This window comes from Passer domesticus, chromosome 15 (genome assembly GCF_036417665.1).
Source record: "Passer domesticus isolate bPasDom1 chromosome 15, bPasDom1.hap1, whole genome shotgun sequence".
Classification (NCBI taxonomy): domain Eukaryota; kingdom Metazoa; phylum Chordata; class Aves; order Passeriformes; family Passeridae; genus Passer; species Passer domesticus.
This window is the reverse complement of record NC_087488.1, coordinates 960,501-987,756: the sequence shown is the minus strand read 5'-3', so window position 1 is coordinate 987,756 and position 27,256 is coordinate 960,501. Positions and strand designations below refer to the sequence as shown.

At 44.8% G+C, this 27,256-nt stretch overlaps 2 protein-coding genes across 15 annotated transcripts in view; one reads left to right on the top strand and one right to left on the bottom strand.

Moving 5' to 3' along the window:
* Positions 1–27,256, top strand: part of LOC135281402 (transmembrane protein 204-like) — a 63,650-nt gene that overhangs the window by 3,036 nt on the left and 33,358 nt on the right. For 2 of the 9 annotated variants that reach the window (XR_010348062.1, XM_064390223.1), the window contains exons 5-20: positions 46–148; positions 896–964; positions 1,830–1,971; positions 3,227–3,363; positions 4,080–4,168; positions 5,422–5,532; positions 6,243–6,328; positions 6,576–6,673; positions 7,582–7,698; positions 8,658–8,729; positions 9,262–9,432; positions 10,072–10,163; positions 11,009–11,108; positions 11,595–11,659; positions 12,256–12,371; positions 15,315–15,425. Coding sequence is in view for 7 of the 9 variants with exons in the window: in XM_064390223.1 (XP_064246293.1) it covers positions 46–148; positions 896–964; positions 1,830–1,971; positions 3,227–3,363; positions 4,080–4,168; positions 5,422–5,532; positions 6,243–6,328; positions 6,576–6,673; positions 7,582–7,698; positions 8,658–8,729; positions 9,262–9,432; positions 10,072–10,163; positions 11,009–11,108; positions 11,595–11,659; positions 12,256–12,371; positions 15,315–15,418 (1,672 nt within the window). In the remaining 2 variants the exon portion in view is untranslated. The other 7 variants (XM_064390224.1, XM_064390227.1, XM_064390225.1 and 4 more) reach the window with 7 other exon arrangements.
* IFT140 (intraflagellar transport 140) overlaps positions 16,759–27,256 on the bottom strand; it is a 91,579-nt gene continuing 81,081 nt past the window's right edge. For all 6 annotated transcript variants that reach the window (XM_064390217.1, XM_064390216.1, XM_064390218.1 and 3 more), the window contains 12 exons: positions 25,545–25,722; positions 23,149–23,339; positions 22,047–22,142; positions 21,566–21,698; positions 21,333–21,476; positions 20,822–20,950; positions 20,433–20,615; positions 19,536–19,742; positions 19,161–19,373; positions 18,915–19,081; positions 17,797–17,938; positions 16,759–17,239 (listed from right to left, as the gene is read on the bottom strand). In XM_064390217.1, the coding sequence (XP_064246287.1) occupies positions 17,039–17,239; positions 17,797–17,938; positions 18,915–19,081; positions 19,161–19,373; positions 19,536–19,742; positions 20,433–20,615; positions 20,822–20,950; positions 21,333–21,476; positions 21,566–21,698; positions 22,047–22,142; positions 23,149–23,339; positions 25,545–25,722 (1,984 nt within the window). In that variant the 3' untranslated portion in view covers positions 16,759–17,038. The remainder of the gene's footprint in view (positions 17,240–17,796; positions 17,939–18,914; positions 19,082–19,160; positions 19,374–19,535; positions 19,743–20,432; positions 20,616–20,821; positions 20,951–21,332; positions 21,477–21,565; positions 21,699–22,046; positions 22,143–23,148; positions 23,340–25,544; positions 25,723–27,256) is intronic.

Below are 27,256 nucleotides of genomic sequence, written 5' to 3'. Positions count from 1 at the left end.
ACAGCAATAACATGGATTCCTGATGTTTTATTGTTGTCTTGTTAGGGCAGATGTCTTGGCCAGATTGCTGGGTAACCTGGTTGTGAAGAACAAGAAGGCTCAGTTTGTGGTCACACAGAAGATGCTGCTCTTGCAATATGGCCACACGGTGAGGACTCTGTGGGGAATAGTAGTGTAGTAGTGCCAGGTTTTCCCTGGTGCCAATTTGGTTTTTAGCTGAGCTCTTACTCTGCCTGAGTAAGGTTTAACTCTTCATTCCAAAATGAGTCCTCAGTCTCCCCACATTTGTGCAGCTGTAACAAGAGTGGGAGTGGTGAGCAGTAGCTTTGAAATCATGGGATTCATGTGCTCTCTCAGGGTTAATGGTGATTAGTGAAATTACTGTACTCCTCTGGAACCAAGTGATTATTTGCACAAAATTTCAGAATTCTGGGGAGCTGAAGGCATTAAGTTACTTTAGAATCTGGAAGAGGAGATTGAAACAGCCAGAATGAACCCTCAGGAATAAGAATTAGATTAAAGACATGAGACAAGGACCATTGGGTTTTTTCCTGTGCACCTAAGCTTGTTATGGGATGTTAGGGACTGTACTGTGGCTTGTGATGCTGTTGTGAGAGATGTTCTTTAGACTTCATGAGTTCTATGTTTGCCTGGGACTGTGCTGGTTTTGTTGGTAAAACACTGTAGTCTATTTCTGTCATGGCTTTCCATGTATTTCATCAGCAACTGCATATGTGTGCTTGCTTGTTTTTTTAAATTTGTTTACTTTTCTGTCTCTGAATGTTATCAACCAGTCCCTTAGAATGAAGTTTAATGTAGTAAATAAAAACACACACTTGTCATTGCTGGATGACAGCTTTATGACCAGTTGAAGCAGTTGTGGTTTTCCTTGCAGACAGCAGTGCTGCAGAACCTCTTTGGCTACCTGTCCCTGGACAGTGTCCGGCGCACCTTGTTGCTCAGAGTAAGGTTCACTGAGTTGCTGATGAGGTGTCTTATGGGGAACATTCTGCTCTGTGTCTGTCTGGGAGTGCACAATTTTGGTTCTTCTCTCAGACTTTCTGGTTGCTGTTCATGAGAATGAGGGAAGCCCAGCTATATCACAGGGGAGCTGTGATAAATGAACCAAAGCTTTCTGCGCTGCTGGCATTAATTTTTCATATGTAATTGGTAAATTTTCTTCCAAGTAGCAAAAGGGTTGGGTTCTGACATATGTCCCACATCCTCTGTCCTTCTCAGCTTCCTCAGTAACCCTGTTTATGTGGCTGGGCACATGGCAACAGGGGATCAAATTGGTGGACAGTTGTCTGTTTACCAAATGGTTGATTGTTGCAGTGGATGTTTCAGAATCTCTCTCATGCACATTTTCCTCAGTGGGGATGGCAGATATTCTGCCTCTCCAAGTTAGCAGTGTGATGAGACTTTTGTGAAATCTGTATATTTGGGAATCCCTACCATTTTGTCAAATTATTTTTCCCCCCATTGTTTACATGTTCTAAAATTATCTGAAAGGACTGACAGTTATCTAAAATTGGACTAAACTCAGATAAAACCTTATAGTATCATACTTTTTTGATAATGATATTGCTTTGCATATAATATTTATTAAGGAGAAATAAACATCACTTTTAAATTTAAAAACTCATTGTATTTAACAGTATCTTAAATGGAAGTGCAGTTCTTGGGTGGTCAAACACAGTATGTTTTGGGCCCTGAAATTCACAATTTGTATTTTTTTCCCTCTTTGTAGGGAGAGTAAAAATGTGCTTCAGAAATTATCTCTCTATAGAAAAAATCCATTTCAGGCCAACCTGAATTCTCTGGTGTAGGTGCTGCAGGAGCTGTTGGAGACCTGGAGCAGCAGCAGTGCTGTGAAACACTCCCCAGCTGAGCAGCAGCTGTACATTAGCAAGGCCATTCTCATCTGCCTCTCCCACCTGAAGGAGCCTGAAATTGCAAGCTGCAGACAAGGTGAGGCTATGTGAGAAGCGGGGCTTAGATTTGTTTAGCAAAGTGTCTTACTACATGTAGAAAAATATCTTGTTTTGATCTGTGGGTAAGCAGAATTGTCCCATGTTCACCCTGGCAAATGGGGTAACCTGCTGGAGTCCTCTTTAGCATTGACATGATAGAATTCCAAGTGCATAATTTTAGGTTATGGAATTGAAGAAGGTCTGTCTTTGCCTTAAGATTCTTACCTGAGATGTCGTTTGAAAACTCTGAAGTTTTGTCACAGGAAAACAAGGACTGACTCTGGGCTAGTGAGAGGAATGGTGTGATTTGTAATTTATAGGCTTAACCTTGGAATATTGGTGCTGCTCCAGAGAGGCAGGGAAGGTAACTGGGGGTAAAAAGCTGTTAGCTTGGTGTCTGACAGTCCATGGGCATTCCTCAATGTGAAGTGAGCAGGTTAGTTGCTGGCATGGACCTCCAGTAATGTACTCACACAGTGCATAGCACACTGGGGTCCTGGCCTAACATATTTGTTTCTGTTAAAAAAAAAAAAAAAAAATCTGCAAAATGTCTAGAATTACCCGTGTGTGTCTGTGACTTATGGGGAATGTAAAGGTTCACTTCAAGACTTGCCCATCTGTTTCATTCCAGAATTAATTGATCTTTAAGTGAATAAGAGACTTGATATGTATTGCTAGTTCTGTAGTTTTATAGTCAGTTTTTTGTCTGACAGCTGTTGGAAAGATAAGCATTCTGAGATGAAGGAGGTCAGTCAAACAGCAGTAAGCCTGCCTGGTGAAGTTGGCAACGAGTATTCCCTGAGGGCTGGGAAATACTTGTGTTATCTACCTGTTTGAGCTTATCCAGAGTTAGGCAAATATCTGTCTCTATGTGATTGTTGCAGTGGTCAGAACTTGTAATGTCCTTAAAGCAACATTTATTTAAGTGACTCTGAAACACTCTAAAACCAAACTGAAGATTGGCTTGACTTACCATCCTTTTTTGTTTTAGTGAAAACCAAAATATTGCAAATTTAGAAAATAGTGTAATGTTTTGTTGACTTTGTAGCTCCATGGAAGGGTGTGGGTTTGCTGTGCTCGTGCTGAAGGGCACCACTGACACTGCAGGAAGGGAAGCCACAGTTCAGGGACTTTCTATCTATTACTGTGTGGTGGGTGGGTAAAGCTGCCCTCAGGGACGCACATAAAGATAGGTGTTTCTGACACTGTTTCAGAATTTCAAACATGCACTATTTGCTGGTTGTTCGTTTCAGAGCTTCTGGCAAGCATGATGGAGGGTGTGAAATGCCACTTGGAGAGCAGTCTGCCACAACTACGGCGTCTGGGCATGGTGGTGGCAGAGAGCATCAGCTTGAACATAAACACTGAGGGGCCTGTCCTGAAGTTTGAGGTGAAAGTTTCGCTGAAACTTATGACTGGTGTGCTAGGCTTAAAGGAAGTAAAAGCTTTAAACTAGATTATTCCGGGCATTATAGCACTTTTTTATCCGGAAATAAGGAGAGGCAGTCACACCTTCAAAAAGAAAGAAACTGTTTACAAAAAAAACAATTGTATGTAATGGTCAGGTGGCTGAGAGTTACCTCAGGAGTGCAGTCTACTGGCAGAGGTCAGGATAAACTTGGTAATTGAAGTTTATCTTACTGCATGAGGGAATCAGAATCTGATTCATGGGAGCTTCAAACCTAAAGCACTGGTGAGCATTCAGTCCCTAACATGGTGGGAAGACCTGTTCTAAGCTGGGATTTTCAAGACTGACATGGAGATATTTGCTCTGCTCTTTCCAGTAGAATTTGTGTGACTTACCTTAATAAATCACATTAATTCTTTAAAAGCCTGACACATTCCTCCTGTCACATTGCCATTTATTAAATGTTTGAAATATGGAAATAACATTCAGACAAGGTGTCATCAGGTACTACTCTTAAATATAAGGACAAAGATTACAGCTGCCTGCTGCTATCAACACAGGGATTGAAACAGGATTGGTGAGGGTTCATCTGCTCATGATTTAGTCCATGTGCACTACAGTGGTGAATGTTGAATGCTGGGCATATTTGCAGTAAAAGTAAGTAATAGAGTGCAGCAACAGTTATTTTGAATGTCTAGTATGAAGAGGATGATGAAACAAGAGAATTGAAGTCCCTTCTGGTGCAGACTCCATCATTCTGTGCTGTCCCCAGCCTTCCAGATGATGAGTAAGTTGTTGCTACTGTTCATGATGTGTTTTGCCCTTCTTCATGCTTTTTCCCATTACACACAAGAACTATGTATGGTATTCAAGATTTTTTTATGTATTCTTAAGCATCATAATGCACCACCTTCTTACAATGTGATTTAGTTATATTAATAATTCAGTTGCTAGTGTCTATTAAAATTGCCTGTTGATAGCTGCATGTGGTGAAATTGTGGTGTAGCGGTTTTGTGTGCCCTTTGGTACAATCAAATGGACATTTCTGTTTGCTTCTTGGAAATCTGATATTTGTGTTGCATGCCCCCAGCCCATTCACCTGTGACTAAAATCTGCTGTATCTGTCACTCTAAAGACTGGCTCTTCAGTGCTCTTAACTTCCAGAGCATCTGCTGAGGCTCTTTGGAGCACTTTTTGATCAGCAGAGGAGTGAAGCACTTTATGTTATTAGCAGTGAAGCTGTCCAGCACTCCAGGGAAGTGCAAAAGATTAATTGCTCCCATTTTAGGGACATGATCAGCATAGACAGCTGTTAGAGACTGGTTTTGAGAATCAGAGAGATGAAAGGACAATGCCAAAGTCCACAGAAACAGGTTGAGACAGAAAAAATATTCTCAATTAGTGTATTCATCCTATGCAAGACCTAGAAATTGTTAAAAATGGGCTTTTTTCCCCATTTTGAAGAGTCATGGAATGGTTTGGGTTGGAAGAGACCTTAAAGTCCATTCCATTCCACACCCTGCCATGGACAGGGACACCTGTTAAGACCAGATTACTCCCAGCCCTGTCCAACCTGGCCTTGAACACTTCCAGGGATCCAGGGTTAGCCACAGTTTCTCTGGGCACCCTGTGCCAGGGCCTGCCCACCATCGTAGAGAAAAATTTCTTCCTAATATCCAATCTGAACTTACTCTCCATTCAGTTTCATTCACAGTTTCAAATCTGGTGCAATTCAATGTGATCTGGTTGTTGGAGTTTTTCTTTAGCAGTCCCACGTATTGTGCAGGGGAACACAACAAACTAGCCAGTTTAATTTTTTTAATCCATTGCTCTTCTGTTAGAAGATTCCGCTTCTTTTCTCCCCTTACTCCATTCTCCTTTCCAGTACTTTGTTCTTTGTGTCAGCCAAGCTGGGTGTGAAACTGCAGCAGGAATAATTATCTGCTGTTCTGTTTAGGCAGCAAGGGTTGGTAGGGTGGGTAGTTTCTTCCTTGTAAGAACTATTACTGTATCCATTTTAAAATTTCTTGTTCATCGCAGCAGGAGTGAGAAAGCAGGTGCTGCACTGCCACTGGTACCAGAGAGTAATGAGAAATCCTCTACTGCAGCCCCTGGGATGCCAGATGAAGAGTCAGATGCTGAACTTGACAGGTATGGGGCAAGAAACAGGGAGGAAATGGAAATAAATGGCAGATGTGGGGGAAAAGGATCTGTCAGTACCTGCATTTCTTGGCAATTGTTGTGATTTCTTTTTCAGCTGAGCGGTTTGCAGCAGAGCAGGGCTTTGCATAGGAAATTGCATAGTCAATAAATTAGGCAAGGCCTGTGTTGCGGTGTGCAACCACTGTATTTGTTCTGTTTGACTTAGATATATATTTCCTGGAAATTGTGGATGTATTTACCCATTTTAATAGTGGACCTGCTTTATTCTGTCACCATATGAAGAAATCTATCTATCTATCTATCTATCTATCTATCTACCTACCTACCTACCTACCTACCTACCTACCTACCTACCTACCTACCTATCTATGTATGTTGATATGTATGTGTGTGTGTGTGTATATATATATATAAAAAAATCTATAATGAAATCTCAAGAGTCAATTTCTAGTCTCTTCGTCATCTGTATCCTGTACTTGACCAGGATATCCAGTTCGAGTTCTGATCAAAGAACTGCTCTTTCCCTAGAACTCCCAAGGATCCCTCTCAGGCCAGGTTCCAGCAGTGCTGCTGAGTGATAGAGGAGTGATGTGGTTACAACAGTGTATGCACTGGTTCTTTCTCTTCGTGTGGCTATCTGGGTAAAGCAAGAACATCTGCACCCCATAAACTAACCCCTACCTTTAATTGTTTTGCAGTGATGATGACCTCATCCCTTATGACATGTCTGAGGATAAAGAGCTAAAATTTAAGGCTCCTATGTATATCCGAGACTGTATTGAAGGTAGGAGATTTTGGGCTGAGTCTTTATCCATTTCCTGCTGAACTTGGGAGAGTGAACTCTTGCATAGGTACATTTTTTCTGATCTAATTTGAAGAAGCTATAGAATTTTTGAGTAATTTCAGTTGAGTTCCTCATGCTGGTCATGCTGAGTGTCTGTGCCAAGACAAATGATTGGCAGAAGGAAGTTTGAGTATATACCCATATATAGCCATTCTGTTAATAACTTTTGTTTGTCCTTTGATTTTAGTTCTGACTGGATCAAGATCTGAAGATGTGGACAAATGGGAAGCTACAATCAAGGCACTTGAGAGCTTGGTTCGGAGGAATCCAGCAGCAACAAGAGAGGTGAAGTAATATGAACTAGGTTACAAGAAGGCTGTATTGCCAGAAGGCCTATCGTTTTGCTGTCATGAGGAGACTAAACATGCCAGTGGAGCAGAAGGCCTGGCTAATGTGTAACTGGGTTAAAGGTACACATTCACAAGCTTTCAACTTGAAAGCAGAAGGAAATAGTTGCCTTGTAGGTGAGGCAATAGAGCACAGGGGAATAGAGAAGCAGCAAAAGTGCTGGCAGCACTCTGCTGTCTCCAGTGTTCAAAATAAAACATTCTACAAGTAGTGCTTGCTAGTGTGAGGAAGCTCCGTGGTGGGCAGGAAAAACACTAAAAAATAAGATTACAGAGCAGCCATTTTGGATTTTGTATTGAAATTCAGTTTAATTGTTATTCCACAATGAAAACGGAGGCAAAATCAAATGCACTTTCCATATTTGTTTGTACAAGCATAATGTCTTGTGGAGGGAGTAATTGGATTGTACTGGTCAAGATAAAAAGCTCAGGGGAGAGGAACCTGGGGCAAGGTCACTGTGCAAAGAGTGCTTGCCACTACCTGCTAGTGAACGTTTGCAAGTGTCGGAGACACCAGCTGAGAAAGAGAAGGGCTGTGCTGCTGTACCCTTTAACCCATCTGTTACAGTGACTACTCATTCAATGTCATGATGCTACTACTCCAAAACAGTCCCAGTGAAATGTGGACAGAGAATTGGCAGGTGGAGAATCTGTTCAAGGTTTTGGGAAATAAGTCTGATGGCAGTTGGCTTAATGTGTTTTCTCTCCCTCCTAAGGAATGGACATGTTGCCTAAACAAAAGACCTCCTTGTCTTTGTTTGACCATTAGAAGTGGTCCATAATTCCTGTGAGGAAAAAACCCGAACACCATCAGGGTTTTGATTATTTTTTTCATACTTTGAGCAGGTTAGTGTGGAGCTGGCAAAAATATTATTGCATCTGGAGGAGAAGACCTGCATTGAAGGCTTTGAGGCACTCCGTCAAAGAGCTCAAGTAGCTGTTTTAACCACAGATCCAATACCTGTGAGTTCCTCTTACTATTTTTCCTTTTTCCAGTTGAAGCACAGGCAAAAATTGAAGCAGTTGAAGTCTCTTTCTCATTTGATAGAGGGAGCTGTTTGTGTGGTAGAACAGGTAGTTCAGGTCTAACAATTATTTATGCTCCTGAAGAATCTACAAGGAATGTCTGAACCAGGGGGAAAAAGAACACCCTGTCAAACAGAGGAACTGTTTGGAGGCTGTTGGTTCGTGTGAGTGTACCTGACAAGGCAGATCAGATAAGAACTTGTTGTACTGAAGGGTTTCACGTAAAGGGAGGCTGAGGCACAGAGGGCTTCTACAGAGAAAGGCTGACTGGTGACTGTAATGAGGGAATCACAGACTGGTTTGGGTGGGAAAGAATCTTTAAAGCCCATCTCATTCCAACCCCCTGCCATGCCAGGGACAACTTCTACTCTCCCAGGGTGCTCCAAGCCCTGTCCAGTCTGGCCTTGGACACTTCCAGGAATCCAGGGGCAGCCACAGCTTCTCTGGGCACCCTGTGCCAGGGCCTCAGCACCATCACAGGGAAAAATTCCTTCCTAATATCCAATCTAGATCTATTCTCTGCCAGTTTAACATCTTTATCTTTCAGGCTAGCCAGGCCCCAGTAAAAAGCCTCCATCCATCTTTCCTGTGATGTTCTTTAAGTACTGAAAGGCCACAGTGAGGTCTCCTAGCTGCTGTGGTGGTTGTTTGGGTACCTCTGCATAGGAGGGAGAGAAGAATGATGCAGTCTCATCTATCATTTAGATTTTTTGGGAGAATCTAGAAGTGGAAGTGTCTGAATTTCCCATTTACACTGTGTGTTTCTGCTCTTTTCTTGGAGGCTTGCTGTTACTTAACAGGAAGAAGAACCTGTGAAATTAAATGCTTTTAGAGTTAATGGGAAGGTTGTTTCTAGCATGGGTCTGTGTTCATTGTACCCTGATTTTTCTGTACAGGTTGCAGAGTACTTGACCTCTCAGTTCTACTCTCTGAACTACAGTCTCCGTCAGCGCATGGACATCCTTGATGTGAGTGCTCTCACTTCCCACTTTCCTTCTGTCTGCTGTGCCAGTGCTGAGGTGTAATGGATTTACCTTTTATTCCTCATGGGAGGAGGCAGAGGCATGGGAATTTCTTACATTACTATTTGTGTCTGGCATTCCCCTCTTATTTCTAATCCTGCTCCATTCCATCACACAGGGATCCCTCCCCACAGAATGCAGAGCATGTGTTGGGCATTTGCCTGGGAGAAGCCACTGTTTACTTTCACATCATCAGTCTGTTTTATCTTCCCTTTCTGAGGGACAATGATCTGTCTGTGACTCCTCCCACACTTGAGTCTGAAGGGGGAGCCACTACTCTGTTTCAGGGCTAAGTGACCAAGTGCTTGGTCAGTACCTCAGAGCCAGGTGGCTGTTGGAGGTCAATTTCCTGCTGTTCTTCACTCTAACTGTTGTGCCTTTCTGCCTTGTTGCTCCAGTCAGTTTGGATGCAGGTAACGCTTTTGTTGTTCCCTAGGAATTACCCATTTTTAACAGAACCTCTCTCTGTTTTATCTAGGTATTGGTTTTGGCAGCTCAGGAACTGTCCTGTCCCAGGTTCCATGGGAAGACCACACATTCTGATGTCCAAAAACCTTGTATCCAGCTCCTTCCAGGAAGTGACAGCTCTAAGGGCTGGAGAAAAATCGTTGATGAGAGGATCAAAAGCAAGACTCGGAGATTTAATACGGTAAGGCTAGAGGCAAACTAACGTAAAATCCACCAGAAATAGGGACACTTGGAGATACTGTAAGCTCTGTCTGGAAAGAAAAAAATACCTATGAAAGTGGGCCCAATCCAAAGGAAAATTTGTATTTCCCTTCTCCAGCAGGGAGGGGAAGATAAACCTGAAAATCCTTACCTGGCTTTGAGGGATAATTGTTCTGTGCTTGTTCTGAGCTTGTGTGGCCACTGCAGGGAGCTGTGACTTCAACTCACAATCCCAGGGCCTCTGTCAGACTAGCTGCCTACACTGTCTCAACCTTCCTATTTTCCAGAGAGATAAATTGATGCCAGTTTCCTAGTTTCCATAATTCCCCTGTGGTTCAGCCTGGAGAGTTTGCCTTCCAAAACTCCTTTATCCCTTGCATGTTCTTGTTCCTTATATCTAACCAAGCGGTACTGAGGCATATTGTATTGAAATGTTTAGATGTGCTGAAGATCCAACATGGGAAGTGAGCAATCCAGTCAGAAACTGGTAGCCATAGGTATACAAGCAGTAGTTGACAATGGGCTGGCTGCAAGGAATCTGTAGTCTTGACAGTGTCCAGTGAAGTGGAAGAGCTGGATGCTGTATCTTGTGCCTAGACTTCATTTTTCTCTTGGACAGGGTCAGTCTCGTCTGGAACTGACTTCCTGCCCAAATGAGTTCAATTCTGTTGCTGGGTATTTCTTTTTCCCGTTGATTCAGCATTTTGACAGGTGAGTGTGAACACCTTAGGATGTGGGATGTGGACATGGCAACTGCCCGAGTGAAACTTTCTGCTTGCCCTACTTGTCTCAAAGCAGCAGGCTACAGCTGAGAAGCTGTGCAGGAGCCCAGTGACACCACACTGACAGTTGTGTCTTTCACAAAGCTTGGGGAGGGGATGGTTGTGGTCTCTTGGACTTAAGCCTTTGAAGTCTTGTGGGGCAGGAGTATGTAGGACCCTGCAGGAGTGAAGATCCATCTGCAGGTACACAGACAAGTAATTCTGGCAGTACCACACCAGTTGTCTTGGCTGAGCCTCTACTGTGGGAGGTTCACACAAACCACAGAGCTCAGACTGCAATCTTGAACCAAAGTTAGCTCTGTCTCTGCCTTGGCCTGTCACCTGCACTGGTCTTTGAGGCCACAGTATAAGACACAGGACATAGTTTATTGTCAGTCCCTTAAGTCTTTGTGAACCTAAGGAAGGCTGAGTAATCAGTTCCATGATAACCAAGATTATTGTAATACCAGTTGTAATGGTATGGCAGTGGGGGCAGCTTTTGCCTATAGGTCTTTACAGGTAAAGCCAGGTAAAGCCTTTTGGTAGAATGTGTGATACCTGCTGTACGAGTAGAGGATATTGCTCTGCGGGAGCAATATCCTCTACTGGTCTGGGAGAAAAGATGAGAGCAAACAGCTCTGAGTTCTGTTAACCTGGTAGTGCCTGAATAATGACTGTTGTTGTAGGGATTCAGGCTTTTGGGGACAATTTCCCCTGCATAACCCTCCTGACTGTTCCAAAGAGGCACTGATCATCCTTCTCACTGCTACACAACTCTGTGCCTTGTACTTGCAGGCCTTTAACAACATTTGATCTTCTGGGAGAAGATCACTTAGTCCTTGGAAGACTGGTTCACACTTTAGCAGTTCTGATGTACTTGGCTGTCAACACCGTGGTAAGGAAGGGCAGAGGGCAGGGGTGACTTCCAGCCTGGGAACTTGAGGTGTCTTCTGGATTAGCCATGTGCTTCAGGGCTTGCTGCACTGAGACCTGCAGCAAGTTGGAGTTGAGTGGGCTGAGAAGTTGTGAACTGGGCTGGGAAGAAATAGTCGGAAATAGACATGGGATTCAAGCCATCCCTGCACTGTCTTTTGCTTTGTGTCAACTTCTTTGGGGGATTGGGCACATTATTTCACCAAAGTTTCCACTAAATTCAGTTGTATCTGATCTTAACATTTGTTCAAGCATTTGGACAACACTCCCAGGCTCATGATGGGATTGTTGGGGTGTCCTGTGCAGAGCAGGAGCTGGATTCATGACCCTTGTGGGTTCCTTCCGGCTCAGGACATGCTGTGATTCCATGAGCAGTATGTCTTGAGGTGCAGCTCTACAGGGTAGTGTGGATGGTGTTCAGTGCTGCTATCACAATCCTCTTTTGCAGGCAGTGACAGCAATGGGAAAGGCACTGCTGGAATTTGTTTGGGCACTGCGTTTCCACACGGACTCGTGAGTTACTGTAGTTGTATGTTCTCATTTTTAAAGATCAGCTGTGAGCCAGCCTCCAGTCATGGTTTGTCTTTGTCCAAGATGAGCATCTGGCTCAGAGTGTCAGTGACTTAATGCATTTACTTTGTGCTCTCCTCCAGCTATGTGTTCTTATGACTGTGTTTAATGTCAGCCCAATATATGAACTTCGCTGGTGTCTTCTGGTGTGGCAGTACACCCATTACCTATAGAAAGGTTAACAAATTTCCTAACTACCTGTCCATGTGATAGTTTCATCTGTGTTTACCCAGGGAGCTCAGAAAACTTTAGATTCAATTCCAGCATTCAGTCTTCGAAAGGAATTAAAACATGTAGCCAAAAGTCTGTAAACATCCAATTTCTGTTTTGCTCTCAAACGTGTCCAGGACTCTGAATTGTGCTAGGCTCCTGTGCACAGCATGCAGGGACTCTGTATGTGAGACACACTGCAAGATTACACCCCTAAGCAGCAGGAATATGGCAAAAGTTGTCATGCCATTTGAAACTGGAGAGCCCCTGAGGTGAGGAAATCAATGCAGAGCATAAAGTTGCATTACCAGTTCAGTCCTTGTCCACAGGTACGTGCGCCAGGGCCTTTTGTCCTGTATCTCCTCCCTGCTCCTCAGTGTCCCTACAGAACGAATGCTGGCAGACATGACAGAAGAGCTATTGGAGACTCAGTCCTGGCTGGGAGGTAAGACCTGGTGGGGTACAGCAGTACTTTTCTGGTCAGTGATGTGGTCTTTGTGCAGCATCTCTTTAATTGTGATGGCAGCAGTGATGTTCTGGCATTGTACATGAGAAATCTGCATGATCAGCAAGTAGAGCACCATGTGTGCTGTAGGAGTGCAGCACTGGGGTACCTGAGGCATAAGCCAAGAACTGGGTATGGCATTACAAACTGTGACTGTCTTCACAGGCCACCCAGAAAAATCCCCAAAGATAGTCTGTGCCCCCTTTCTCCATCTAAGCAGCCAGCCACCCACCTCATGAAGCTGCCTGAAGTGTTGTCACGTTGCCTGTTACACCCAGGCAGCAACTTTGGCCAGCAGGAACACACAAAGCTTGTACAGCCTGTTTACACCGTGTGCTCACAAGGGGGATGTTGTTAGAGCTGAAAACAGGAGGAAGAGGAGCATGGCCTAGTCTCTAGTTTCCTATTATCGATGCAAAGAAAAAGATACAAAAGACAGCAAATTACTTTAAATGCTGAACCCAGCACATCTTACATCAACACAAACTGTGTCTGGAGTGAAAAGAGCAACTAATGTTGAAGCCTTCACTGTGTTGTGTGTGTGATTCTTGTGACTCCCTGGTCTGGTTTCCTTCACCATTCTCACTTTTGGTGAGTCGCTTCCCACAGGGAGCAAGCAGGAAGCAACACTGACCCAGCTGGCCTCTGATCCTGGCAGGTTGGGGTGCTCTGTGCCCTTTGAACGGAAGAGAGCTGCCATGTGGGGCTGAAGACTTCACTTTTCCCATGACACTGTGTACTCTCAGGAATCTGCTTGTCTCTGCATTTAACACTGCTGTTACCAAGCAAAGCCTTTCAAGAATGTATTTCCAGCATGAGGGTTTGCATAGTCCGTTTTCAGTGAGTTATTTTGGGGAGGAGGAGGATGACCAAGATAGTAGCAATTTGTCATGCTGGTAGGTAGTGTAATAGCCCTGTCTTTTCATCTAGTGCTTTTGCATGAAAGCTGCATGATTATTTCTGGTGGGAATGAGAGCAGGGTAAGATAACTGTTGTGGGTATACCAGAGAAAGGAAAACTGCTGTAGGAGTCGTTCAGAAGCCTTAAAGAATTCAGCTTCACATATGGTCAGGTGCAATTTAAGTGAAATTTAAAGGGCTTCTAGAGCTGCTTCCTGAAACACACCAGCTTCTTGAGCTGTGCCTTTGCTATTTATTGTAAGGCTGTTGGGGAAACAGTTGCACAGGGAGGTATTGGACCCTCCCGGCTGCTCCAGCAGATCAAGTCTGGCACTAGAGACCTGCTTCTGTGACTGAATCACAGGTCTGTGCTCATGGACTTGGCTGTTGCTTCAAGGCTCTTCCAGACAAGATTTGCAAGAGGAGTTGTGTATTAGCTGTGTTGTAGCTGGGAATGGCCAAGTGTCCTGCATGGGAGCCTTGACTACTATGCCTTTTAGCCACTTTGGGTTTTAGCTTAAAGCATCTGTGTTTCTCCTGCCATGGCCAAAGCACAGTGATGAACAGTGGGATAGGAAATGTTATACATGAAGTGCTTAGTAGAAATCCACGGACTTCTTTCAGTTTGTTGTTACATCTGGACCTGTGCAAACTGCTGTAGTCCTATGACTGACTGTTGGCCCTTCGACCTGTTGGCTGCAGCCTGGCACTGTCTGCTTACTGGATGCATTGGGACATACTGGCTACAGAGAGAGACAAGAATCCGCTTTGGACTTGTCCATCATTACCCTTAGTTACCCCGCTGGACTTGCTGCTGAGCAGCCTGATCCTTCCTGGGGGAGGGAGGGAGTATCTAAATGCTTCTAGGAAATGCCCTAGGAAAGAGCATTCCCTGAGGAACCTTTTGATTCCTCAGCAGCTGCCTTTGAGGGAAATCCCCACCCCTTGCAAGTGCTCTGCAGCTATGTCATGGGTAAGTGAGGTTTATGTCAGGACCAACAGGACATTCTGGTGCCTTGTGCCTCCCATGCAGTGCCAGCAGTGCCAGGTCCATGCTCATGGAACAGAAACAGCACCAACAGCACTCAGCTTTTGAGCTTGTTTCACTCTGCCTTGTAACCTTCCTTTTTGTCTTCTGCAGAGGGAGTATGAAAGCACCAGGTTGCAGCTCTCTCTGGATTATAAATAGCTGTGCTCCAGTGACATGAGTCATGTGTTTGGGCTGACAGTACTGGGCTCCCAGCACACTACTTGTGCGTACAGGATATCCTCACACAGGCTCCCTGCTCTTCCAGGCTCCCCTGCTTAGACATCCTGCATGCATCCTGGTTGTTACTTTGCAGGCTCATTAAGGGCCCCTGGAATAACAGCTGCTGGGAACAGCCTCACATTGCCCTTATGTGCTGTGGGAAATGTGGAACCCGTTGATCAGAAGATTGGTTTCTCAGAGTGGAGAATGTGCTGAAGCTTGGGGCCTGTCACTTTCTTTCCCCGTTGGCATCATGACCCCAAATTCAGGAAGGAGCACTGACCATTTTAGATTGCAAGAATGGCAGAGTGGAGACTTTAGACTGTGAAGAAAGTGGATTTCTAGCTACAGACTTCATTCATGCTTGTAGCTCAGCTGTACAAAGCTTTTGTGTAGCTCAGGGTGACAAGTACAAATTCTGGCATGGAGATAATCCCATAGGATCCAAGGTCAGACAGTTTCTACAGTGTTTCAGACCAACTGACTGTTTCTCAAAAAAAACTGGAGCACTACCCCATGTGACAGTCAGGGCTTGGCTGAACTTATGCTGCTTTACATGATCAAGTTTGTGCATCTCTGCCTTCTGGCCTAATGCAGTTCCTGCAAGTCCTGATGTCCAGCCCAGCCGTAGGTGCAAATGCTGTTGTTTAGTTCTGTGATTGTCAGTAAAATAGTGAAAAGTGTTAAGGGCACTTTTTCCCATTCTCCAATTAATAATGGCTGCTTCTTTTACAGTTGTGATGGAGAAAGACCCTGATGAGGACTGCAGAAGGCTGGCCCTGCAAAACTTGCTGCTAATGGAGAACCTGAAAAAGAAACTTGAAGCTGTTCCTTCCTAGCTGAAGGGTAACAGAAATGACCTTTACCTTGTGCTCTTGCCAGCTGGATGTATTTGGGCACTGCTGGGACCTCTTCAGCAGTCACCTGGCTGGAGGAGAGGAAGAAGGGGGAAGGGTGCTGAGCTGTAAGCCAGCGAGCTTGACTTGACATCTGGACTTTGTAGTGGAGGCCAATTGAGTGAGCTCTGGGTATCCGGTACAGCGTGTACAGATGCAGGAAGGTAGGCAAGCACTGCCATCCTCCCGCGCCCCCAGCCCCCACCCCAGCTATTTATAACCTTGGCAAGTCTGAGCACTCAGCTAAAAATACAGGGAAGATCTCTCTTGCCACAAAAACAGGAGGGCTGGGGAGGGCCCCTTGCCACTGACCTGCCCCTTACGAAGGCTCCCACGTCCCTGAGCAGCTGGAGTTCGGGGGATGAGCTGTTGGTCTGCTGCTGGAAGGGGTGGAAGAAATGGCTTTACTGATGGGATGCAAGCACTGGATAACTACACTGAAGTGCTGAAAGTGTGCCAGACTTTAACAGCCTGAGCTAGAACTGGACTGTGGTTAGGAAGGAATAGGACAGGGATTTCTTTTTGCATTATCTTAGTACAGAAGTAAGTTTCTGCTAAAGAATAAATAATGCTCAGATTTTGACCTTAAAATCTCCCCAAACCTTCCCTGAAAGCAATTTAGAAACTTCATGTTCACCCCAAGTTTTGAAGCAAGTCACAAAACATGAAAAAGAAAAATCATTCTAAGTGTAAGAGCTAGTTTGTAAGAAAGGTGAGTATCCTGGTGATTGCTCCTTGGCAGGGCACGGTGACCGGCAGAGAGGTGAGCAGAACCTTGGTTCTTACGTTAAGGTTTACCTCTCTCAGTCATGCTTGGGCCAGGGAAGAAACTGACCTCCAAAAATCTGACTAGTAGAGTGGTTTGATGTAACTGCAAGAGAAGGAGCTTCAAAGTAAGAAAGAAGCTTTACTCACTCAGAATGACCCAGCTTGAGCAGTGATTGGACTAGGGGGCATCCAGGATCCCTTCCAACCCAGGCACTTTGTGACTCTGAGGTTTACCCCAGATGTTTGTAAGGAGTTCTAGCCCACATGACCCTCTGATTTATTTAAACACAGAAGCTTTTGTTGGGGAAACTCTGCCTTCAGCCGGCAGGAGTGGGTAGTTTGACTTTTAACCAAGCTCCTATACAAATGGGATGGGGATTGTTTTCAGAAGGTCTCACTTCTAAGGAATCACAGACCTGCATCTTAGCAGATCACAGTTGTACTTGAAAGGCAACTCACAGTTTCCACCTCAGTTATTCAGCGCTTCTGTACTGAGAAAAAGTGAAGTTAAAATATGCAGTTCTTAATGGGTTTTTCTGCCTCAAATTTATTAAAATACTAAAACCAGCTTTCTAACAGGATGTGAATTCTAACATGTAAATTGCTGTATGCTGTGCTTGAGAGAACATATTAACTCTAATACTGTTGCTTGTACAGTCAAGCAGGAAAAATAAATTTCTTGGTAATAACCAAAAAGCTGTGTGGCAACAGCATGTGACTGATCTGGGCGCCCAGTGAGGATGGAATAAATGAGCTGATAATAAAGTCAGCTTTGCATTTGGTAAATTATCATTGTCAGGGGTCCTCCACTTCATCAGCCACTTCTTCCTCCTCCCTGTTATCCATGCTGCCATGGCCAGAATGTGCTGGGGCCAGGGCTTGGCTCATGGGAACACCAGCTCCTCGGTGCACGGCCTCCATGGTCTGTGGGGACACATAGTAGCTCAGGTTCGAGGCTGGAATTCTTTTCTGCATCTCTTCCAGGTAGTGATAAGCCTAAAGGAATGCAGAGATCACTGTCACAGGGAGCACTGCTACAGGGGCCCCAGTAAACCATTTATTGTACTTTGCACATTAAAAGTGAAGTTCATCAGCACAGCTGGAGGAACTTGCACTTGGCACCCTCATGTTTCATTGGAGCAGCAGGCACTGGACCTGTTCAGGGGGGGTGTGTGTGGCACATCTGCCCTGAAGGAGTGATTCACTGTTTCCTCAAATAACTGCCATTTTACAGTTTTCTTCTCTGGCCAGGTAGCAAACACAGTGTGTGGTGGCATTGCTGAAGCACACCCCCAGACTTACCCTCTACTCTCATTGAATTACTGGGAATGGTTAAGAATCTACCACCATTTACACTCTGTGTCCTGTAAGCTTTCCTTTTCTGTTCTCCCATAGAATGAAAAATAGAGGTAAAGTTCCTGAGCTGTGCCTCACCCTGCTGCACATTTAGGTTCCTACCATGGAACATCTTCCTGTGTGAGAGCCATGCTCCACCAAGCTGCACAGGTGAACAATATGGCTTCTGTAGGTTAGAAGAATTAGACTTTACTTACTGTGTGGAATTCCTCCACTTGTGCATAATGCTGAACCAAAAATCCCAGGACATCACCATGCCGGATGGCATTGTCAAAGTCCTGTTCAGCCAGGAGCAGTTCACACTGCCTGACTGCTTCTTCAGTGTCTTCAGGGTAAACTCTAGGAAAGGGGAAAAGGAAGTGTCACAGCCGAAGGAGAGCATTCAGCTTGTCCAGCTAAAGACAGGGAAGAGTTTTTACTGCATTAGGTTTCATGACAGAAGCCCAAACAAAAGCCAGAAACCTCCCTTGTCCTGGGGCTGATTGGCCAGTGTGGGCAGCAAGGCAGGTGGAGATTCTGCCCCACCCTGCTCAGATGATGCCCCCACCTGCAGAGTTCCTCCCAGCCCTGGGGTCCCAGCACAGGCAGGATATGGAATTGCTGGAGCAAGTTCAGAGGAGGCCATGAAGGAGTTCCAAGGGCTGGAGCCCCTCTGGACCCAAGCTGGGAGAGCTGGGGGTGTTCATCTGGAGAGAAGGCTCCAGCGAGACCTTAGAGCCTCTTCCAGGGTCTAAAGGGGCTCCAGGGGGAGCTGGAGAGGGACTTGGGACAAGGGCCCTGAGGGACAGAACAAGGGGGAATGGCTTCCCACTGCCAGTGGGCAGGGTTAGATGGAATATTGGGAAGAAATTGTTCCCTGGGAGGGGTGGGGAAGCCCTGGCACAGGGTGTCCAGAGAAGCTTTGGCTGCCCCATCCCTGGAAGTGTTCAAGGCCAGGTTGGAGGTGGCTTAGAAGAACATGGGGTAGTGGAAGGTGTTCCAGCCTATGGCAGACTTTTGGAACAAGATGGTCTTTAAAGTCCCTTCCCACCCAAACCAGTCAGTGATTCTGTGATTTTATGATAGTCACCTTTCTGGCTTCACCTCCCTTGGTCTATATTCTTCTCTTTCAGGTTACCTTTCCATCTTTAATGCAACATTTTAAATGCACTTTTAAAAATCACATTATGGTTTCCCTGCTAGAAAAATGTATCAGCAGCTTTATTTTTTGCAGCAAGCTGCAAATTATTTATTAAACTCTAGGTGCTGTTACAACTTCTATCCTGCTATGATATTTCTGTCACTTAGTTTCTGTGCTATCCATGCTGCAGCTCACCTCTGAGCATGGATGAACCGCTTCATCAGACTCATCCTGCTCTGCAGGTGACCAAGTTTGCTTTCCTGTTCCACGGGGCTTCTGGCCTTTGCTTTGGAAAGGCACTTGTATGCTTCTGTCAGTGCTCTGTGGGCTTTTTCATAGTTCTGATACTCATCAATTTCTACCTGCAAGAGGAGGAAGGAGATGGTCTTGCTCCAGAGCCAATAAACCAAACACCTTCACCAGTCACAGAAAGGGCAGTACCTGAGCACATGCATCATAGAAACCTGCCAGGAGGTCAAGGGCCCCTCCTTTGGTGTAGAAGCTGATGATATTTGCAATAATCTTTGCATCCTTACGCCAATCCAGTGACTGCAGGTAGTTGGCTGCCATGATATAAATTTCTCTCTGTCTGGAAACTCCCGCAAAGAAGACAATTTTCTCAGTATCTCCAGATTTCAGCAATGCCCTCATAGCCTGGCAAGGGACAGATTGGCACAGAGGGAGAGATGGAAAATATTGTGAATGCAAAAACACCATCAAGATGGCTCAGAAGTTTCATCTGGGTAGCTACTGTAGGAAGTCTGCTTCAAGGTTTACTTTTCAAAACACCCTTGTTTTGAGGCTATCCAGGCTAACCTTTATCTTGTTTCCTGCCTGTGTGTATTTTTTGGTGGCAATGTGGTAGTTGCCTTGTCTCATGCAGCAGTCGGCAATTTGCTCCAGCAGCTCCCTCCGGGAATCCTCAGAGAGATCCTGGGATTCCTTGGAGACTGTCATCTTCTCGGCCAGCTCCTCTGTGATGGTTAGGTTCTGCTCCAGGCAGAGCTGCAGAGCTTCGTGGTACTGATGGGAGCAAGAGAGCAATTAGATGTTGCAAACACTACCATGATACCTCACGTTTGCTTGTGGTGTACCTACAGAAATCAGCTAGAAACACAAGTAGCTGAGGATGCTCTGTCTGGAACATTGGGCTGCAGTTATGTGACTCAACATAAGCCCCTCTTCAGGCACTGTCCCATTTGCTTCCTAAGAAGAACATGTTTGTTCTTCCATAACAACATTGCTCTCACACAAGTGTGCCACTAAAGATTCAGCCATTTTGACTCTGAACATGACATTGTCAGAGACATACAAGTCAGGTTTGTTAGGCATGATCAACAGTAACATTTTCAGCAAATACAAATACATTGAAAGATTTTGTTGAATGTTTTGGTACTTCTCATATAGGAACAAATTCTGAATAGGCTATACAAAAGCTTGTAGTCCAGAAAAGGGCTATGGTACCCTTTCAAAGTGTAGAAGAAAGCCAGCCATAGGAGCTTGTTGAAAAGGAGTGAGCACAGACTGATCTGGTCTCCAGCATTTTGGCAAGGCTGAGCTGCCAGTGCCTCTGAATCACTGGCTTAGGAGGAATCTTGAAGCTTTACAAGTGTCTCTTGTATCTGTTTATCTGCACAGATGAATGGCTGTGTGCAGGTACACACCTGTTGTGCTCCTCGACCTGTGCAGAGGGGACCAGAGGGCTCAGCTCACCTTCTTGGCTGTGAGCAGCAGCTCCATTGCCTTCTCATACTGAGCATGTTCAATGAAGAACCCGGAGCAGCGGGCGAGCAGGGCTGGGTCGGATTTCTCATCCAGGTCCTCAGCAATGAGCTGTAGGGTCCCAAACTGCTGCGTGGCAAAGGCCAGCTCCAGGGCTTTGGAGAAGTGTCCTGCCTGCAAAATTAGGAATGAGGCTTTAAAGACTAGAATGAGCACTACAGAACCAGTTCACAGGACACTCTGGCTTAATAAAGCATTATTCACCATGAAAAAATTGCTAATAAGCAGGACATAGTAAGCACCGCAGCTGATTTAACATTCCTTTGCTGTAGAAACTGCTTCAGTGTAAAATCTGGGAATTTTTACCAAAAAACATTTACCTTGTGGTATAACATAACAGCTCTGTCCATTTGATCCCCCTTTTCCTCATAATAGCAGGCTGCCTCTATCATGTCTTCTGGTGAGCTCAGGAGAGCCAGGTTCATCAGCTGATCATTTAAATCATTTGCCTATTCAAAAGCAAAGGTTTGAGTCTGGGTGTGCACATAAAAATTTCATAATTCCAACTTCTTACAAGCCTGTGTCTTTATGCTGTCCCATAGTATTAAACTCTCACCCCCTTCTGTAAAACCTCTACAACCCAAGTGATTTTCAGCTTTGATTATGATTATTTCTTCCAGGGTATTTCTGATCTGTTTAAGAAAATACATTTCCAAACCACCAAGGCTTTATTGATCCACCTTTGGTAGATGTCAGCAAAAACCAGGAGTAGCTTCATCATGGACTGTTCAAGAGCAGGCAGTGTCTTATGGGACAGAACAGACAAACACCTTATACTACCAAAGGGCAGAACCCTGTGCTGGTGTGGGCACGCTGCGCCTCTCCATGTACCTTGCACAAGCGGATGGCGTTGTTGAACGCCTGGGCTCGGCTGTAGAAGTGCACGGCCTGCTTGATGTCCTCCTGACTCTCGTACTGGCGTGCCAGGTGATAGGAGGCTGCCCCATTCCCCGTTTCATTTGCTATTTCAGCAGCCTACAGAGGGAATTGTACAGCTTTACTTCATGTCCATGCTCCTCCCAGGAATAAGAACTCTGGAAGCAGGTGGAAGCAGGCTGCCTTACCTTGTCAATGTTGCCTTGAAAACAGTGAACACGGACTAGGGAAAAATAATCCTGAGCCAGTGCATAGTATTTCAATGCAGACTCCATATCTGCTTGGCTCTCCAAGTACTGTGCCCACCACTTCCACAGGCTTCTGGAAAAGCAACAATATTAACTGCAGCAGTGAGAACTGACAGATGCTATTTTTCACTCCTAGAGAGCTTGAACTAAAGACTGAACACACTTCTTAGTGTGTTCATGGTTTACCCCAACCCAAGTGTGACACTGCCAAGATCTGCACTATTCAGATTCAGCCCAGATAACCAATGTGGCAGTTCTTGTGCAAGTGCAGCATAAACCTGAAAAGCTGTTGGAGGGTCATAGTGGATGAGGCAGGGGTTGAATGAGACTGAGAAGATTCACACTCTGTCATCCTTGCACTCATCACAAATTGTATGTCAGACCTGACAGACCCTGTAGAAGGAACAAGAATGGCACTGACTTGTCTTTCATCTTGTTGATGTAGTTCTCCAGGGCTTGTAAGTCTTCAGAGAGCATTCGAGGTACTTCAAACCTGTGTGTGTCTGACTTTTCATAGCTGTAGAGAAGAAGAACATATTAGATGTGAAATGACAGCCTCCTTATTAGCTCTCTCTGTGTAAAACATCTATTTAATCTTGTTTGCCAGCCATCAACAGACAACACTGGCAACAACTGCTTCAGCTGTATAAGTTCACTGTAAGACCAGTTGCAGTCCACCAGCACCATCAAAAATTAAAAATTCAATGGTACTGCCAGGCACTTGGAATAAGGGAGGTGTGGTCTTCACAGCACACAAAATACTTTAAAAGTGCCAATGATGTCCCAAAGAAGTATTCCAGAAAGTTCTCCAAGCATCAAGCACACCTGGCTGGACAGGTCACAAATGGCCCAGGCTCCACATTGTACCACCCACTGCAACATCAGCCTCTGCCACTGCTGAGAGGTCACTGCCCTTCCCCAGCACCCACGTCTCCTAACCCCACTGCCCACCATGGCCATCAGTGGGTCTGCCTGAGCACAGCAGTGTTCTGCTTTGATTCTGAACAGAATTGACCTTATTGGATGATGATGATAATGATGATGGGAACTTTCATATTGGAAAACTCATATAAAAACAAGATCTCAAACAAGAAATACAAGACTAACTTCTCATGGGACTTGGCAGTAACAGGAGAGGATCAGCCACCAGAAGCAACCAAATAAAATTAAATTCTGCAGCAGTCATGTCTGGGACTCTTGGGAAAAGCAAGTAATTTTTTTTTCATAGAAAAGGAAAGAAAAGATCGCAGTGGTCTTCCAGAGACAAACACAGGACTGGATATGAGTGGGTTTTCTCTACTGGCCCAATCAGACTCTTGACTTTTTAAGACACTACACATTATTTGCATGGGAGGGTGCTGGGAGGTTTCACTGGGAATGCTTTCACTCTGTGAGATAGAAGGCACCAGAAACAGGAAAAGACTTTAATTAATTTTTACTGGCCATCTCAAACATCCTCCTTCACCCATCTTCACAGGAGAAAGAGGCTCCCAGTCCCCCAGCTACACCCAGCTGGTGCTTACTGGGTGAGTGCCAGGTTCTGCTGCCCAGTTGCCTCCAGGTGCTTGGCGTAGTTGTAGTGCGTGGTGCGCAGGTGAACCCGGTCGTGAGCCTCGGCCGTTTCAATGGCTTTCTGCCACTGGTTGGAGGCCTGGTAGAATTTGTTCAAGAGGTCATACCGTTTGCAGTCCTTGTACAGCCGCTCTGCGTCCTCCTAGGAGAGGAACACCCAAAATCCCCGTCAGCCCCAGCCATGCTGCCTGTCAGTCACACCAGGCACTCCTTGGAGCAGTTTATTAGTGCAGGGCATTGCAGTGCAATTAAAGCAACAATCATTCAGTCAGAGGGTTTAACCAACTAAATATATGGTTTATATATATAAAGCATATATATAGTTAGTTAAACCGTCTGGCCTGCGATAGCATGTTATTGGGAAACAGGATGGCTACATAAAAATAAGGAAAGCACTCTGATCCTGACATTTATTGTACATGATTGCCTGGGGGGGAGGGAAGTGAAACAAGCAAGGCATCAATGATCAAATGCTGTCATCAGGAGTGTGAATCACCAAAAACGGAGACATGCTTAGGTGGGGGTACAGCTACTGATCATGCTGCCCACTCAGGGGTGAGGCTTAAGGGAAGATCTGGCACTCAGGATTTGAGAACTAAGGTGTTGCAAGCGAGGGAACCCCTGTGGCCTCCCAGCAGATTTCAGAGGTACCAATGCTGTTTCTGGACAACTGAGCTCCATTCCTGGGAATAAATGTTAATTATTTATTGCAGAATTAGAACAGGAGGGTTTTGCCAGTGCTGACGCAAGGGCGAGAAAATTTGGAACTATTATTTTTATTCTCTGAGAGGTTCTAACTCCTGTGGAAGGAGCATTTTCCTGCTCCACCCAACTGCTGTCCAGCTGAACACTATATTTAGTAAATTGAGATTATCTGTCCAAGACAGAAAAATGCTTTCTGTCTCTTATTGTTTCAAATTTTAAAAAGCACAGAAAGTGGAAAAGGAAGATGCCTGCCCTAAGACTCTGTACAAGATGGAAAAAAGCAGTTAAACTGCTTTTTTTGCTGTAGTTCCTTTCTACCTCTCCAAACAGATCTAAATATCCAAGAAAAGAAGCACTGACACTTCTCAGCCTCAGAGTTTTCTCTGCCAGGAAGCCTTTACAAACATTTAGTTTGAATTTTCCTTTTTTCCTTACCTTTAACTCAGAATAGTTACTCTCTGTCTTTTTCTCTCTCTCATACTCATCAAGTAACCACAGATTGCTAAATACCTTTTCAAACCAAATTCCAATGATTTGGCCATTTTCAAGACTTCCTTTTCTGTGAAATCTTTCCAAGAGCTGAGAAATTTGCATTGATTTTGTCTGAACCTTTTCCAGTTCATCAACTATCTTTTCTGTAATGAGATACTTAAAAGCTGGAGGTCATCATTCCAGCTGTAGCTGCCCTGAATACATAGACAGGAGTTACCAAATCCAGGCCCCAGGATTTGGCATCTTCTTCAAACGTGGCCCCAAACTGATTTTTGCTGTCATAGCACCTTGCTATTTTTTTTATCTAGTTCAGTATTTCCTATAGACTGTGGGTTATTTCATAAATTCTTTTCCAGTTTTTCCGTCTGACGGATCACATGCCTGGATCTCTTATGGTTTCCAAACTAAAAATTTCTGGCTTTCTTATGGATCATTGCTGAAGGTATTAAATTAGTGGAATATTAATTCCCTTCTAACTAGCACCAGTCAGTTTTCTATCCATGTGACAATGCTGGTCTCAAACCCAGCTTAGATATCAGTTCTATTGGCAATCAAGGGGAATGAAGGCAGACATGAGACACAAGGTTCACTTCAGGGTGTATTTGCTGCCAAGTTAGGCTCCAGATGGGGGAACAGCCAGATCTTGTCCTCTAGTTGAGCTGGATCCAGCCAAGTTCCTGCTCACACAGTGGGAGAGGTCAGGATAGAAATCTGTGTGACTAGGCATCCCTGGGACAGCACAGGCAATGAATGTGACCGACCAGAGCTCTCTAGCCCCACAGGAAAAGTCTATTTTCCTTAAACTCTTTCAACAGCCTCAGGTCAGCCCTTACTCTGTGACAGCACACAATTCTATCCATTCACTCTAGAAACAAATAATTTAAAAATGGAACTTGTGTTCCATATCAGAGCATAAAACATGTTTGTTGAAACATTTTAACTATAATAAAATACAGCCTTTTTTAAATCTAGTGAGACCTAGAATGACCAAGCTTGGAAGAGGCTTATGCCCCAAGAACGCATATTTTTGTTAAATGTTTCACACATAAAACAATCTTTAAAAGATGTTTCCTTTAGTCAGCAGTTTCTTTCACTGAGTAATTTTTCAGGGTCTGATATAAACCATTCACAGCTTGGCTGTGGGATTTACCAGCATTCCCAGCTGGATGGCCAGCACAGCCACCCTGGCCTTCTGCTCTGGCTCTTGCTCAGCCTCCCGCAGTGCCTTGGCTCCTCTTGCATGACCCATGTGCCCCAGGCAAATTTTGGCAACATCGAGCCTCTGAGTCTTCACACACATGCGAGCCATGTTCTCCCAGACAGCCTCACTGCAGAAAACAGGAAAAAAGAGGAGAGCTGTTATTGTGTCACCTGGAAGTCAAGTGAGGTGTGAGGAGGGAGAGTGTGAAAGGGGAAACCATCATTACATTGGGAATGGGGTGACTGTAACAGAGACTCCAGCAGCTGTGTGAAGACTGAAGAGGAACAGAAGCAGGCTCACACACAAAGGCCAGTTCTTGAGCTAAATGACCCCAACCTGAAAGAAATATTGTGCACTTTGATTTACACCAATGTGTAAACAACAGCAGTTACACGTCTATTCTGGAGACAGGGTAAGAGAGCTGGGGATATTCAGCCTGGAGAAGAGAAGGCTCTGAGGAGAACTTAAGAGCACCTTCCAGTGCCTAAAGGAGCTCCAGGAGAGCTGGTGAGGGAGCTGGGATGAGGGCCTGGAAGGACAGGACAAGGGGGAATGGCTTTAAGTTGCAGAAGGGGAGATTCAGATTGGAAGAAATTCTTCCCATTGAGGGTGGGGAGGCCCTGGCACAGGTTGCCCAGAGCAGCTGTGGCTGCTCCATCTCTGGAAGTGTTCAAGGCCAGGTTGGATGGGGCTTGGAGCAACCTGGGAATAGTGGGCATCCCTGCCCAAAGCAGGGGTGAGTAGAACTAGAGGGTCTTGAAGGTTCCTTCCAACACAAACCAGTCCATGATTCTATGTTTGCATGTATATAAACATTTATCATGTGCCCATCCTGCTGTAGCTGCAACCTATAGATAGTCACAACTCCCACACTGATGTTCAGAAATCAAAATTAAAATTATGAAAAAAGTCTTGACCTCACACTGGAAATCTCCTGTTGCAGTCTGGAGTAGTTTAAATACTGAACAACTATTGGGAGCCCAATTGTGGTACTCAGTAATAGGGAATGATGTGTAGAAAAATTACCAAGCAAGCACATTCTAATTTAAAACTTGCATAAAACAGACAAAAAGAAAAGCTTTGTGATGCTCAGAACAAAACTCAGGGCTATGAGCTTGGAGTTAACACTGCAAAGTCCCCTGCCAAGGCAAGGCAGGATGGGCTGAGGACCATGCTCCCAGCTGCAATGGCTGGCAGAATTGCTCAGCAGAAGGAGCACAACAGAACTGACCATCGCAGAGTGGGACAAGCAAATATTTTCACAGATTCTATCCACTTTTGAGACTCTTCAAAATTTCATGCAGTATGTTTGACTAATAAAAACCATGAGCATTCAAAATAAAGTTTTTTCCAATGTCACCCTCAGCAGAGGTCAGTCTGTGCAGTTCTCAGGTACCAACATAGCACAAAGTAAAGATCTAAATATTTAAAGCAAGGAAAAAGGAAGAAAATTGTAGAATAGAATGACACTTTATGACCTGCCACCAAATTCCCTTCCAGTTTTCCTATGTTTGAAATGTTTTTCTGTTTCCAGTGGTTGTGGGAAAGCCCTGTATATGCAGGAGAAATTGACTAACTGGGAAGCAGCGGAACAGGTGAACCACGACCTGCTCTTCAACAGTACACTAAGAAAGGCACAGGAAAAATTCTTTGTGTAATTT